The sequence below is a fragment of the Zingiber officinale genome, chromosome 5B (genome assembly GCF_018446385.1).
Source record: "Zingiber officinale cultivar Zhangliang chromosome 5B, Zo_v1.1, whole genome shotgun sequence".
Classification (NCBI taxonomy): domain Eukaryota; kingdom Viridiplantae; phylum Streptophyta; class Magnoliopsida; order Zingiberales; family Zingiberaceae; genus Zingiber; species Zingiber officinale.
In genome coordinates, this window is record NC_055995.1 from 88,316,648 (window position 1) to 88,330,058 (window position 13,411).

The window sequence follows — 13,411 nt, forward strand, 5'->3', positions numbered from 1 at the left end:
AGGGACCCTGCGTGTCCGTCCAATTAAAGGGCGAGTAGAAAATCAAGGAAGCCAGAGTACTTTATATTACAATTTCGCGCAGGAAAAGTACGCCGGTATGGGCACCGAATTCAGGGGAGGGAAGCGGAGGGCCGACGTGGGCTGTCGGATCAGAAAGCCCGGCCATTCTACGCCGTCCGATTGCGTGGGGACGCATGTGACGACTCCAAGAGATGTCGCTCTCGGGTCGTACGGCGTGCCGCAGAGCGCGTGTGCTGCGATCGAAACACGCGAAGCCATTTTATTTTATTTATTTAGTTGCTCATTTAACTATTCAGTAAAACTTTCACTTCACCCTCCCTAAAGTCACTATTTGCTTTCTTTACATAAGAACTTTGTTTTTCTATTTACCATCTTCTTTACTAAAATACCCTTAAGGAGTTTTTTTAAGGGAGAACCAGTTTTAGTAAGAGCCATAGTTTATTCTTCTTGCATAGCAAAACGCAATCAATCCTATAATCGAAGGACTACATTGTAATAGTCGGTTGAATACATAACTATTATGTATTGTAGAATATATGTTTTTTCAATTGGATGAAACATATGAGACCTTGAATGTTATATCGTCCATCATTACGTTTTTTACTTTATCTTAATCACCAACAAAAATTTTATATGAGTCATAATTAATCAATTTCAGAATGAATCCATTCGAAAAATTGAATACGTAATTTAATAAAAATAAATATCTTCTCTTTTATAAGAAAAATTGATTATACTTATTTCATACATTTTTCACAATTCATTTAGATTATGTAAAGAAAAAAAATTATAGAAAAAATAATGAATTAGTTAATACCGAACCATTGATGATTTATCTGGTTCTATAGAAATTTTTCATCTATCGCAGAGGTAAATCGAGAATTATTTGCGATGGAGCAGTCCAGAAATCAGCATTCTAATTTAAAGAAAAAATCTCTATAAATATATTATATTTAGATGTCGAATCATAAATATTTGAATGATAATTTAATATTTTTCGGTGCAACATAGTCTCAAATGAAAAAAAATATTTAAAAATTAGAGAAAGACCATGGTTATAAATGGATGGAAAGAGAAATGTTTTCACTATTATTTTTTTTGCGTTTATATATATCGAAATAAAAAAATGTTCAAAAAATAATGAGAAAGATCATGGTTATGAATGGATGGAAAGAACAATGTTTTCACTATTTGTCTTGTGTTTATATAAATCTATTTCATAATTAGTCAGTAAAACTCCTGATATTACCCGTCACATTGCTTTTGGGTAGGGTCGAGTGGGTCCCCGTTTTATGGCCGACCATGGTTGGATATGGGTTCGGGTGTCAGTAGTCAAAGAAATATGACTCAGATATATGTCAGGGGCCAGGGCTGCACATTAATATTCAAGTTTGGATAAAATGAGAAGTAATAAATTGATAGATTTTAGTCAAATCTGAACGTGGTCTGTGTCGATTCGTGGTCGCCGATGTGTCGACTTGTGATTGGCTGTCTCCATCCGCTACAATCCCAACATTTATTGCAGTCTTCATCATCCGTGTTCCGTCTGGCTGTCCTACTTCTGTTTCATTCTCGTATTAACACAATTAAATTTATGATAGTCTTATTCACGTTGCCAGAAGTTCAGACTCTTATTAACCAACAGATCAAAGGAAAGAAAAAGGATTCACGCTTCATTTTGCCGTTGATACTGTAATTGCAGACCAAATCTTGCGATCTCTAATCTTCTCTTCCGGACTTATCAGATTCACTGGTTCCCTCCAGTGGCTTCCACATGATATCCTTCAGCCCCGTCGAGAGACTCTTGAAGAACTAGAGAAAAAATTGGCATCAAGAACAACAGAATACATCAACCTCCCCTTCCTGAACAGTATAACGAAGATATCTACAAGTGCAGTTTATTCGCTTCACCTTGTAAAATTCAAGCGTATCGCCTTTGGCCTTGCGGAGTTCGACGACGTGCAACGATGGTGCCACTTCGAAAACCTTCAGAAGAGGCAGATATTTTCATCCTCCATGAGTTCGATACGAGTGTGGAATAACTTAACATGGTCTTTACCTCAGTTGCAATGGCTAGATGGCCTTTCCTTCCTGATTTTTCTCCTTGCAACTTCAGCTGAGGTAGAAATCAGCAGTGAAGTTACAAGAACTTGCAGTTGTACAGAGAAAGAGAGGAAGTTATGTATGTACCTTATAATTCTGTTTTTTCACATCGAAACCCATAGGTTTACAGGCTTCTTCGATTTTCGAAAGTATCTCATTCGCAGGAAGTTTTGAGGTAAACCTTGTTTCCCTCTTGACCAGACCCTGGAAAACATGATGTCAAATGCATACACATAAGAAAGATTAGAGAAACTAGTTTTGTTTGAGCAATATTGGAAGGATGTAGTTGAGCAATTACTGGGATTTACTGAATAATCACCATTTGCTTCTCGAAAAGGGTACCAAGATTGAGGCCCTGAGATGTCGAGATGAGATCAAAAGCATTCATTGCGTCTGGCTTTTCCTTGCGTCGCTCAACCACAAGATTTGTTGCTTCCTGCAGATTGAAGAGTAGTAGAGATAAACCATGTGCTGGTAGTAGAATATTGAGGATGAGTAAATTCTACCTCTGACTCGTCGAAGATCGCATCCACATCAACTGGATTGACATCTGCCGTCTCAAACTGAGGTGGTTGATATCCCTTCTTAAACCATTCATTCTCAATGATTTGTGGAATCGCGATGCGCTGCAAAGGAGCTGCATTATATAAGGAGTACAAGCAATCTCTGACTCGTTGTTCAATCGAAATGTTCTTGGTAGTCGACTGAGCTTTCGAACAAAAACTACTTACAGTTTGGGGGTTTGGATCTAAAATTCGCTTGATAAGTTTCTTTGCACTCGTAGAGAACCAATTTGGACAGGAGAAGGCTGCTTTGAAGATCTGTGATGCATTCATAAGCATCAGTACTGGCAGATTCACATGGTTACCCTGTTTCGATCACTAATATCTGAGTGAGCATTGTGATAAGTCACCTTTTTGTATAACGAAACTAGATTGGTTTCTTCGAACGGCAAATAACCTGCCATGAGGACGAAAAGAATCACGCCACATGACCATAGATCTGCTTTAGCCCCATCATAACCTTTGTCCTTGATCACCTAGTAAATTCGAAGAAACTTCACTAGAGGAAGTGAATGAAAATTGACTACAAATTCAAAGCTATAAATTTCACCTCAGGAGCAACATAGTTCGGAGTACCACATGTAGTGTAAAGCATTCCATCTTCCTGCAACATAAAGTTAGACAAATTTCAAGAGACTCCTCATGATCAACAATCCATGCCATATCGAGAACTTACACGAACTTGCTGAGGTAGTGCACTAAGTCCGAAATCTGAAATCTTAAGAACACCAGTAGCATCCAGCAACAGATTCTCAGGCTGTTATGAGCTCCAAGCCACGGAGCAGAAACAATTAAGTAAAACCAAAAAAATTGCAAATTCAGCATTTATGTATTGCTAACAGAACATGGCACAAAACTATCATCCACCTTGAGATCGCGGTGGAAGACGCCTCTACTATGACAGTAATCCACGGCATTGATCAATTGTTGAAAGTACTTTCTAGCTTCATCTTCCTTTAATTTTCCGTTCCGAGCCTAAGTAACAAGTCTTCAAAGTATCATATGTATGTGAAAGGTATGACCAGAGTGTTAATACTATCTATCTTACAATTTTGTCAAAGAGTTCGCCACCATCTATAAATTCTAAAACCAAGTATATCTTCGTCTTGCTGGCTATGACCTACAAAAAGAAATTCGATCTGTAAGATATCGATCATCTTTTTAATGAATCACATTGCCAATGGACTGTACATCACTGTCAGTATACAAGAAATGGCATAATGAACATCACTATAGATATTAATGCCTTGAGTTCAGATAATAATGGAGACTTGTGCCTCACCTCGTACATCCGTATAACATTCGGATGTCTAATCAGTTTCATAGTCGAGATTTCTCGTTTTATCTGCAGAGAATTATCCATCGTCATCACAAAGAAACTTAAGAGTTTCATTGAAGGAAGCTTATCATCTACTAAATTATGAGATTCGTACAAATGCATTAAATTGTAAGGCATGGTTCTGTAAATAAAAAATGAGAAATCAAGTTGGTAAGCTTGCTTTCTTCTTGCTTATAATAGGCTCGTGGAAAGAAAAAAATAGGCGAGAGATATATGAACAAATAAGAGAAACAAACACTTTCAATTTCTCATTGTTGTTGTTCACCTGGCCGACCATCTTATGCCGCAAGATCTTATCTTTTTCGAAAATCTTGATGGCCACGCTCTCACCGGTCTCCACGTCCTTGGCGAACTTGACCTTTGCGAAGGTGCCCTCGCCCAGCGTCCGCCCGAGCTCATATTTCCCCACCCTCGTCCGTCCCACCGAGCCCATCGCTTCACCGTGGCTCCGTCCGCCCTACCGCAACTACACCAAACAGACTGCGATTTCCCTGCGGCGCGAATCGCCTCCTCCACTCGCACGCTCCAGTGAAGCTCCCCGGTTTCCGAAGCGCCGACACACCTGCGACTCCGCCGCGTTCGTCGCCTCTCCGCACGCGCGGACTTGGTTGCTGAGCTCGGAGAAGAGCCGCTGGTGGAAGTGGAAGAGCGGAGGAGGAAGGTAACGGCGGCTGCTCTCAATGAAGCGCCCATTTATTCCATAATTGCTTATATTTTATTAGAAAGTTATCCATTTTTAACCTTTGAAATTTATTTTATTTTCCAAATGGCCCTCGAAACGAAATTAAAAAAACGCAAACGTTGTTCTTTGGTCAAGTCATTTAATAGCATTATTGATTGAGGGTTAAATGGCAAGAGCGACTTTAATTAGTAAGAAAATAAATATAGAGACACGAGCTCTATTAGAATTAGTATGATTAATTATTTAATTTTAATTTTAATAGTATTAGAGTACGGAAAAGTATAAAGAAATAATATCCAATCTAATAATTCAGTCGATTATTACAATGAGTGGACTATCTAGGGTGATTTTTTAATTTGTAATAATTGAGGTATTTTTAATTGCATTATTAGTAAAGACCTCCCCTGGTTAGAGTAGGCTCAAGAAAATTTATAAAATTAATATTATTATTGAAATGATACTATGAAACCAATGTGGATTAAGATAATTCCAATTAATTATGCTCATTCATATTTATTATTTTAGTTTATTGTTAAGATCTACAAATTTAGATCGATTTTAAGGTAAGCAAGTTGCCGACCTAAATAATACTTTTTATGGATATCAAAATAGAAAGCTTCTTGAAGTCAATCCTATTAAATCATGAGTTGACAATTTATCCACTTCCATAATGTGGTCATCATCATCCATGCTTACTTAAAAAAATATATCTAATCAAAATATAGAAAAATAGATAATGAAAACGACAAATAAATAAATCTATTCGAATTGTGTTTTTGTTAAAAAAAAAAATTATTTGTCTTTTTTCAATTAGCCAAAATGGGTCCAATAAAAAATAAAACAAAGAAATTAAGAGTTGGACCTTAAATTCGACCCGGTCCGCCATTTTAATTTTGAACCAAACCTGAGTTGAGTCTACTAATTTTAAATGGGCCGTGGTTTAGCGAACGGTTTAAATGGTTAGGTTTACGGCGGGAGGTGGAAGAAAGGAAGCGAAGCGACCGTGGCGACGCTGGTGGCGGGCTCATACGAGAAGTTCATCTGGGGCTTCGCCTTCCAACCTGAGATGCTTGCCGTAAAGTCCCTATTCTCCTACCTCCCCCACACGGCCCCCATCAAGTCGGTAACCACGGCCGGCCCCGTCGCTGCTTCTGGCGGCGCCGACGACTCCATCAAGCTCTACGGCCTCTCCTCCTCGACCACAATGGCTCCGTCACCTCGCTTGCCTTCTACTTCCCGCCCTCCTCCACTGCCGGCCTACCCCGCAACCTCCTCTCCGCCTCCGACGATGGCGCCGTGTGCATCTTCAACACTGATCCTTTCCTTCACCTAAAGATCATTCCTGTCTACCGAAATGACGTAATGGATCTCTCCGTCCACCCATCTGGCTGCGCTGCGATCACGGTCGGCAGGGAATCTTTCCTCGCGTTGATCAATCTGGTGAGAGGCCGAAAGAGCTTCTCGTGCCGGCTCGACCGTGCGGCCTCGATCGTGAGATATGGATGCGGATACGGGGGAAGGTTCTTCACGGTGTCAGAGGAAAGGATTACAGTGCATGATTCAGAGGACGCGAAGATGATCCGTGAATTGAACGGGCAGAAGAGGGTACTTTGCATCGCTCCTGCCGAGGTACCCTTACTGTTTCTTTAATGGCGCCCTTTTGCTACTATTTAGTTAGATATACTAATGATCAAGATTTTCACCTCTTTTTAGGATATTTGTCAGGGAATCTTTTCCATGTCCTTTGCTAGAGTTATATTTAGGCATATCTCCTTTGAAATTTATCGAACAAGAGCAAGTGTTAGTACATCAGATATCAATCTTCTCTTTTCAGTTTCCCTACTGATAGTTCAGAATTACTGCAATTTGGTTCAATTTCCCTATTAGCTATTTTTGAAGTTTGAACACACCAGTGAATTTTCACTTGAACAGGAAGTGGGCTTGTTTAAAATATGTGCTTGTACTTCGATGTGGTTAACCAAATTTTGCAGCTTGCTGATTGCAAGACAGTACTAGCGATTTGAAATTTTGATGAATTACTAAGTTGCAAGACGAATCTTAGAAGGCTTGTTGAACTTCTGGTTGATGTATTATTGCTCTGGTGAATGTTCTCTAGATTAGCATATTATGTGGTCTTCGATAATAGGATGCTAATAAGTATAACACCCATATAAAAGCTGATTCATTAGTTCTTTCACTGCAATATATTTTCTAGTACGCATAGTTCTTCAATTTGAGGAAACTGGTGTAATGTCTTTTACATGTTAAGATTAAGTTTTGATATGTTCCATATTAGTATAACCCATGAGTTTTTTCTTATGCCACATGATATCAGAATGGAGTGCTGTTTACTAGTGGAGAGGACCGCTGTCTCAGTGCTCTGGGGATATGAGAAGTGGGGAAATCGCATATAGCTTTGAAAATGCACATTCAACTCGGGTGAAAGGACTTGTTGTTTTGAAAAATAGAAGCATGTCCGAGACTTCTGATGAATCAAATCTGATTGCTTTTGCATCCTCGGATGGTATGATACACGTGTGGGATGCTAGGATGATTGCTAAAGATAAACCAAATCATTTGGCTGAGGCTGATACGAAATCTAGACTAACTTGTCTTGCTGGTTCATTTAAGAAATGTGAGTTATAGGAGCTTTCTGCTTTTTATATATATATATGCTTTTGTTATCTTCTTGCCATTAAACATTACTGCTGTGACATCATTATTCAATCCTTTCTGAAATATTTGTGCAAGGTTACTCAACCTATAGGTTCATTGCTAATGATCTGGTTGTTCAAAGATTCAGTAAGTCCCTATATATGTTAAGGGAAATTTCATTTTACCATCGAGGTTTGATTGCTTTTTAAAAATGCCTGCTATAATTCTAGGATTTTCAAAATACCCTAGGATATGAAAAGTCTTGTTATTTTACTCTTTCACCAATGAAACTATTAAATAAAAACAAAATGGTGACTTGGTAGTTTGTGGTTGAAGTGTAAAATGATCAGAGACTCAAGAATTTTCAAACTCTTAAGGGCCTTTTGATCATCTTAAATTTCTGCAAGGCATTTTGAAAAAGTAGGTAAAAATTTTAGGGATTAAAATGAAGATGCTGAATATTTACTTGCATTATATATCACAGTGCTCTTTGTAATAATCTGCAGTGTGTAGAAAACTAATTGTTCATACAAGAAATGTTTGAGATATTTCAACAGCAATTTATAAGAGAAGCAACTATGTTTAACTTGACTGGCATGAAATACAATGCCCGGATACATCAACAAGTGTATTCAACTTCATAACACTGAACCATGGGGTGCTAGTGTGCCACAATTCTCTTACAAGTTCATTCCTTCCTCCTTCACTGTTTTAGCTCCTGAACCCTTAAAGTCTTTGCATAGGTGTTTTCATGTATACAGCAGAGAAGTCTTTGTTAGGTTCAGGTCTGTTTTTCTATCTTCTTATTGTTGCTATGTCTTAAACCCAAAGTTTATGTAGCTGTCTTCTCTATGAAGCAAATTCAGTTTCAGATAATTTTAGACTTTGCTATTGTTTAATAAAGAGGCAAAATGTCTGAACACATAGCCTTCATTTCTTGCAGGACTGTTTCTATTTGAAAGATGCAAGCTATGAGCTTGCCTTTGGTTCTTCTGCATGGGCTTATTGCACAATCGGTCTAGAATGTTGATATGGCGAATAAGGTAGGGCCCCGAATTGAAGGCCGAAGACAAGGAAACTTGTTGATGTGACGGTCAAAGTTAAGTAGGGGTCAACATTCGGGGCCGGCACGGGCGTACGGTTTGGCTGAACAGTCTAACCAATCGAACCTCTTGTCCGATCAACTCTAGTACAATGGAATTCCGAGCCAAGTCCGCTCGGCTTGGTTGACTTACCCGAGCGGACGTCGAGTGCTTGGGGAGGCCGAGTCCTCATAATGGTCAATACTTCTGAGTTGACCCGACCCCATTTGAGTACAAAGTCTGACCGACCGTTGGAGGGGATTTGGTGAGCCATTTAGCTCAATAGCCTAATATTTCTTTTTGACATCTTGTGTAACTGTTGCAAGGAATTAAGGGGATATACTATGTGATAGTTGTACGGTGGAAGCTTCTACTCTGCAAAACACAGAAATTGTAGACCTATTTTAGGAAAATTGTCAGAATGTCAGAATAGTCAGTCTTATTTTAGCAACGCATTGATATTTGTGCAGAGAGGAAAAGTAACACTATATAAAGGAGTTTCCATCTACGGGCGCAGATATGCTAGGCTATCAAAGTTCACTGTTCATCATCATTATTCTTGACTCCTTTAGCTCATTACCTGACTTGTGCGTCGGAGTACCTACACCAGATACCTCTCCCCGTCCCTGTCATTAACGTTCTCTTCTCCCTGTTCTTGTTTTTGCCACGCACACTCGTTTGTGGCATCAGGGTCCTCATCTTCTTGCGATCAATATCGGAGTCACCTAACCAACGTACCACCTTCCTCACTTTCGGATGAGATCAAATGTCATGAGTGTTTATAAGTTAAAATATTTCTTCCTCGGAATAATTGTTGTTGTTGTTGTTGTTATAGTAGTTGTTGTAAGAGGCTAAGTATTTTTTTTCACACCCAACCTAAGCTAGCTATTTATTGTTGTTTCTCAAAAGTGACTTTGCGGAATGTTTCTTTATTCCCACCTTGCTAATGGAAATTAGAAGCTAGGGAACTGGTTACGACTACTTACGAGTCACGTTCCTCAGCCTTGTGGTGAATAATATATAATACGGTGCATATTTTACTGAGAACTTCTTTTTCAGCTTATAAAGGTTTTAAATTTTTCCCGGCATCAGTCTACTACTTTTTCCATTATTTAACAGCTTGTTGTCCTTGTTAACCATATTTTATAGGCAGAGGGAAAAAAGGAAGATGGTCGTGATGGCAGTGGCCGTATTCGTCAGAGCTCACTGCAACGTCGGTTTTACTGTTGGTTGAAATGAAACGTCATGGACTGCTCCAACACTTTCCAGGTACAACATTGTTAACCATCTCCATGCAGCTCGTTAATCAGAATAATGTTTGTTTTGTTCCCTAATGAGAGTTGAATGCAAAATTGAAGAGTCAAGTTAATGAAAGTTTTCGAAATTGAAGATCCAAAATGATAATAGTTCTAAGATTTTCATTTTGAATTTCCCCTCAATCCATTATATGTGATTATGTGTCCAGGCAAATAAAATGCATCTTCTTATTCTGATTTTTGGATGCTATGTTTGCATTCGAGTAGGAAATGAAATATTTCATCAGAGCAGAAAATTGCACTAACAGATTCACCTATTCAGTAGTAGAATCAGTCGTCTAATTAGTTTCATGAGCCTTGAAATTTCTATGATTCTAGCACGATATGTGTACAGTAGATCATATTATTTGCATATAGGTATGTATAAGCTTAAAGCCATAGAGCACCGGCTTGCTTGAGAAGGGGCACGAGCGAGCCATTAATATGGCAGGACATCACCTTCTCCACACCGCCGAGCAGCTTCCCACCCACGAACACGGCAGGCACGGCGACGGCTGTGGCGCTGGGGGCCGTTGGCGTACTGGAACACCCGGCACCTCCAGTGGCGACCCCGGCGGCGAGAAGGTGCTCCAGCACGGCCTGGATCTCGCAGCTACCGGCCTTGTCGAGTTGGTCGAGCTCGTACACGGTGGGGCCGACGCCCAGACCCAGCAGCAGCCGCTTCACCACGTGGCACATGCAGCAGCTGCTAACACTGAACACCACCACCGCATTCCCGCTCGCCATCCTCGCCACCCGTTCGAACGGGCTGCTCGCCGTCGCCGCATTCTTCACCTCCACCATCCTCATGCTTTAACAACTCCTCCCTGTTTCTGTGCAGCTATAACTGATTGGCTTATATATATATTTATGCGTGTGTATATATATATATACACATGTCCATTAACAATGAGTTAATGGGTGCAGCTAGGACTTGACACATGTCCATTAAGTTAGTGATAAGCTTTGATGAACAATGAGTTTAGCTATAATATTTTTAAGATTGCAAAATTAGTAAAATTCTCCTGCAAGTAAGTTTCTACTTACAAAAAGGGGTTCGAATTGAAATTTTCTGTGTGTATAGAGAGAGAATGGAGGGTCAAAGCAAGATTGGTGGGGTAGGCAAAAAGCTTTGCAGGTAGTGGCGTGGCCTCTGAAGGCTGAAGCCCATCGAAACTCATGTCTGTGAGAGAGAGAGAAGGGTGGGTGTAAGAGTGGGTCGCGCGTTCGTACGGAGAATAAAGGTCGGAGAGAAGTGACAAAGAAAAACCAAAAAAGAAACGTCCGTAACGGGAGACCAACCGACAACGCCCGACAAGTTAACGTCATCCAGCCGCCGTTTGACTCGCTTATCGGTTTGTACATTTCATTCGACCCCCTCTATGTTGTATAATCAGATTGTTGGTTCCGCCGTTTCGTTTCCCTCCTCGCGTCGATCAGGCAGACCGAATCAGCTTCAACGGCTCTGATCGCGTGAAATCATTCCAGCGACATTAGCCGGGCCGCTCAAATAGTGTTGAAAATGAGTCGAATAGGCATCGGACAACCATGGAATTATCAATTATTATTATGGGTTATTGGATCCAAAGTCTATTATTATGGGTTATTGGATCCAAAGTCTGAACTAGTTGCGATCCGGATCCATTCTCATCTGCTTCACGGTCGAGGATTTAAATTTCAACGTCTTTTTACTAAACCATGTATAAGTTTATAAAATACTCGTAGTAAAATCATATACTTATTTCTAATTTTATCCTTATCAATAGATTGATATTTTGAAACAATTAAATTGATTTATTCTATATCAAAACATTTAATTTTTAATAAATCAGTCGACTTATTTAAATGTTGATTTTTAAATCAGTCAAACTGTTTTTTTTTTAACAAAAATCAGCTTTAAATTAAATTGGTTGATAAATTAAATGAATTTGGATTGATATGAAATTAGTTCTATTATATTTATGTCCTCAAATATTGAATATATTTGAAAAATTTAATTCATATTAAAAAAATCATTGCTCTCAATATATTATGTCAAATTATATTTGAGAACATGAATATAATCAGGAGAGGTAGACAAATATATAAGAACTTGTTTTATGTCAACTGAGGTCGTTTGATCTATCAGTTGATTTTGGGTAAAAACGGTTGATGAACTAAATGATCTCGGATTGATATGAAAAAAGTTCTTATATGTTCGTTTATCTATCCTGATTATATCCATGCCCTCAAATTTCAATTTGACCAAATATATTGAGAGCAATAATTTTTTGAACACGAATATATTTTAAAAAATTTAATTCATATTTAACAAATCATTGCTCTCAATATATTGTGTCAAGTTGAAGTTTGAGGGCATGAATATAATCAGGAAAGGTAGACGAACATATAAGAACTTGTTTTATGTCAATTCGAGATCATTTAGTTCATCAGCCAGTTTTAAACACGAATTAAAATTTTAAAATATTTTTAAGTTTAAAAAATTATTGTTCTCAATATATTGGGTTAAATTGGTATTTGAGGGCGTAAATATAATCAGGAGAACTAGTTGAACACATTGAATCTAGTTTCATGTCAATCCGAGGTCATTTTGATCTATCTGCTGATTTTGGGCAAAAATGACTAATGGATCAAACGACCTCGATTTGACATTAAACTAATTCCTATGTGTTCATCTAGTTTCAAATATTTTCATGTTTAACAAATTATTACTCTCAATATATTAGGTGAAATTGAAGTTTGAGAGCATAGATATAATTAAGAGAGGTAGATGAATACATAGGAACTAGTTTCATGTCAATCTTAGATTGTTTGATCCATCAGCCGTTTTAGCCCAAAACTGGTTGATGGACTAAATAACTTTGGATTGAGATGAAACTAGATTTTATGTGTTCGACTAATTCTCTTAGGGTGCGTTTGGTTCGGGGTTATTTTTGATAACCTTGGTTATCCATCCAAGGTTATCAACAAAAACCTTATTTGGTTTAGGTATTCGATGATTCCCGAGTAATGTTCCATGCCCGACACGTCAGCAAAAGGGTCATGCAGCCCGGAATCGGAAAATCTCAGAAAGCTAAGGTTTTTCTTGATTCCATGGTTAACGAATTTTTTTTACCAAAAATACCCTCCGATAAGAAAAAACATGAAAAAAGAGAAAAAATGTAAAAAAAAATATATTTAAAAATTTTTAAAATTTATTTTTTTTAAAATAAATAATTTTAAAACACTAAAAAAATTAAAAATATAAATTTTAAAAATAAAAAAAAAATAAAAAATTAATTTTCTTTTTAAATTAATTTTTTTTACAAAAATTAAAATTTTTTTTTAAAATAAAAAACAAAAAATTTTAAAAAAATTTTAAAAAATTTTACAATAAAATAAATAAAAATAAAATAAATAAATAAAAATTAAAATTAAAAAAATGTAAAAAAAATATAAATATAAATAATATAAAAATATAAAAACATTAAAAAAATAAAAAAAACACATAAAAAGGTAAAAAAAAATATATAGGAAAAAGAAAAGTAAAAAAAACATTAAAAAATAAATAATAATAATAATAATAATAATAATAATATTATTATTATTATTATTATGTATAGTTGGTTTTGTAACTGAGGGTAATACGGTAAAATATTAAACTATGGTATTCATTAAAACCTTCAAACAAA

The 13,411-nt window shown here is 37.4% G+C and overlaps 2 protein-coding genes and 1 pseudogene across 5 annotated transcripts; 1 reads left to right on the forward strand and 2 right to left on the reverse strand.

The window, feature by feature from the left end:
* Positions 1 to 1,596: 1,596 nt before the first annotated feature.
* On the reverse strand, positions 1,597 to 4,711 carry LOC121984869 (CBL-interacting protein kinase 23-like). Of its 4 annotated transcripts, XM_042538023.1 has the most exons (14): positions 4,292 to 4,711; positions 3,970 to 4,032; positions 3,736 to 3,807; positions 3,555 to 3,662; positions 3,364 to 3,444; positions 3,238 to 3,291; positions 3,038 to 3,163; positions 2,856 to 2,945; positions 2,631 to 2,750; positions 2,444 to 2,560; positions 2,212 to 2,328; positions 2,081 to 2,137; positions 1,933 to 2,007; positions 1,597 to 1,833 (listed from the first exon to the last, which is right to left on the reverse strand). In XM_042538023.1, exons 1-14 carry the CDS (start codon positions 4,457 to 4,459, stop codon positions 1,741 to 1,743), a joined length of 1,341 nt encoding a protein of 446 aa, XP_042393957.1. In that variant the 5' UTR covers positions 4,460 to 4,711; the 3' UTR covers positions 1,597 to 1,740. The 4 variants fall into 4 exon arrangements, 2 of the variants coding, with proteins under 2 accessions (XP_042393957.1, XP_042393958.1); XR_006113014.1 differs by lacking the exons at positions 1,597 to 1,833; positions 1,933 to 2,007; positions 2,081 to 2,137 and having other exon boundaries at positions 2,238 to 2,328; positions 2,631 to 2,761; XR_006113015.1 differs by lacking the exons at positions 1,597 to 1,833; positions 1,933 to 2,007; positions 2,081 to 2,137 and having other exon boundaries at positions 2,238 to 2,328; positions 2,423 to 2,560; positions 2,631 to 2,761.
* An 816-nt stretch (positions 4,712 to 5,527) lies between these two features.
* On the forward strand, positions 5,528 to 9,760 carry LOC121986818 (annotated as a pseudogene).
* A 370-nt stretch (positions 9,761 to 10,130) lies between these two features.
* LOC121984870 (glutaredoxin-C9-like) lies at positions 10,131 to 10,760 on the reverse strand. Its single transcript, XM_042538026.1, has one exon. It carries the CDS (start codon positions 10,548 to 10,550, stop codon positions 10,131 to 10,133), a length of 420 nt encoding a protein of 139 aa, XP_042393960.1. The 5' UTR covers positions 10,551 to 10,760.
* Between the last annotated feature and the right edge of the window lie 2,651 nt (positions 10,761 to 13,411).

What these genes read in the sequence shown, in the direction of transcription:
- LOC121984869 (XM_042538023.1), bottom strand. Translation starts at nt 4,459, where the DNA reads ATGGGCTCGGTGGGACGGACGAGGGTGGGGAAATATGAGCTCGGGCGG. An exon ending in CACTACCTCAGCAAGTTCGT is followed by an intron (nt 3,292 to 3,363) that starts GTAAGTTCTCGA and finishes TTTATGTTGCAG; the next exon opens with GAAGATGGAATGCTTTACAC. An exon ending in ATACGCTTGAATTTTACAAG is followed by an intron (nt 1,834 to 1,932) that starts GTGAAGCGAATA and finishes TTTTTTCTCTAG; the next exon opens with TTCTTCAAGAGTCTCTCGAC.
- LOC121984870 (XM_042538026.1), bottom strand. Translation starts at nt 10,550, where the DNA reads ATGAGGATGGTGGAGGTGAAGAATGCGGCGACGGCGAGCAGCCCGTTC.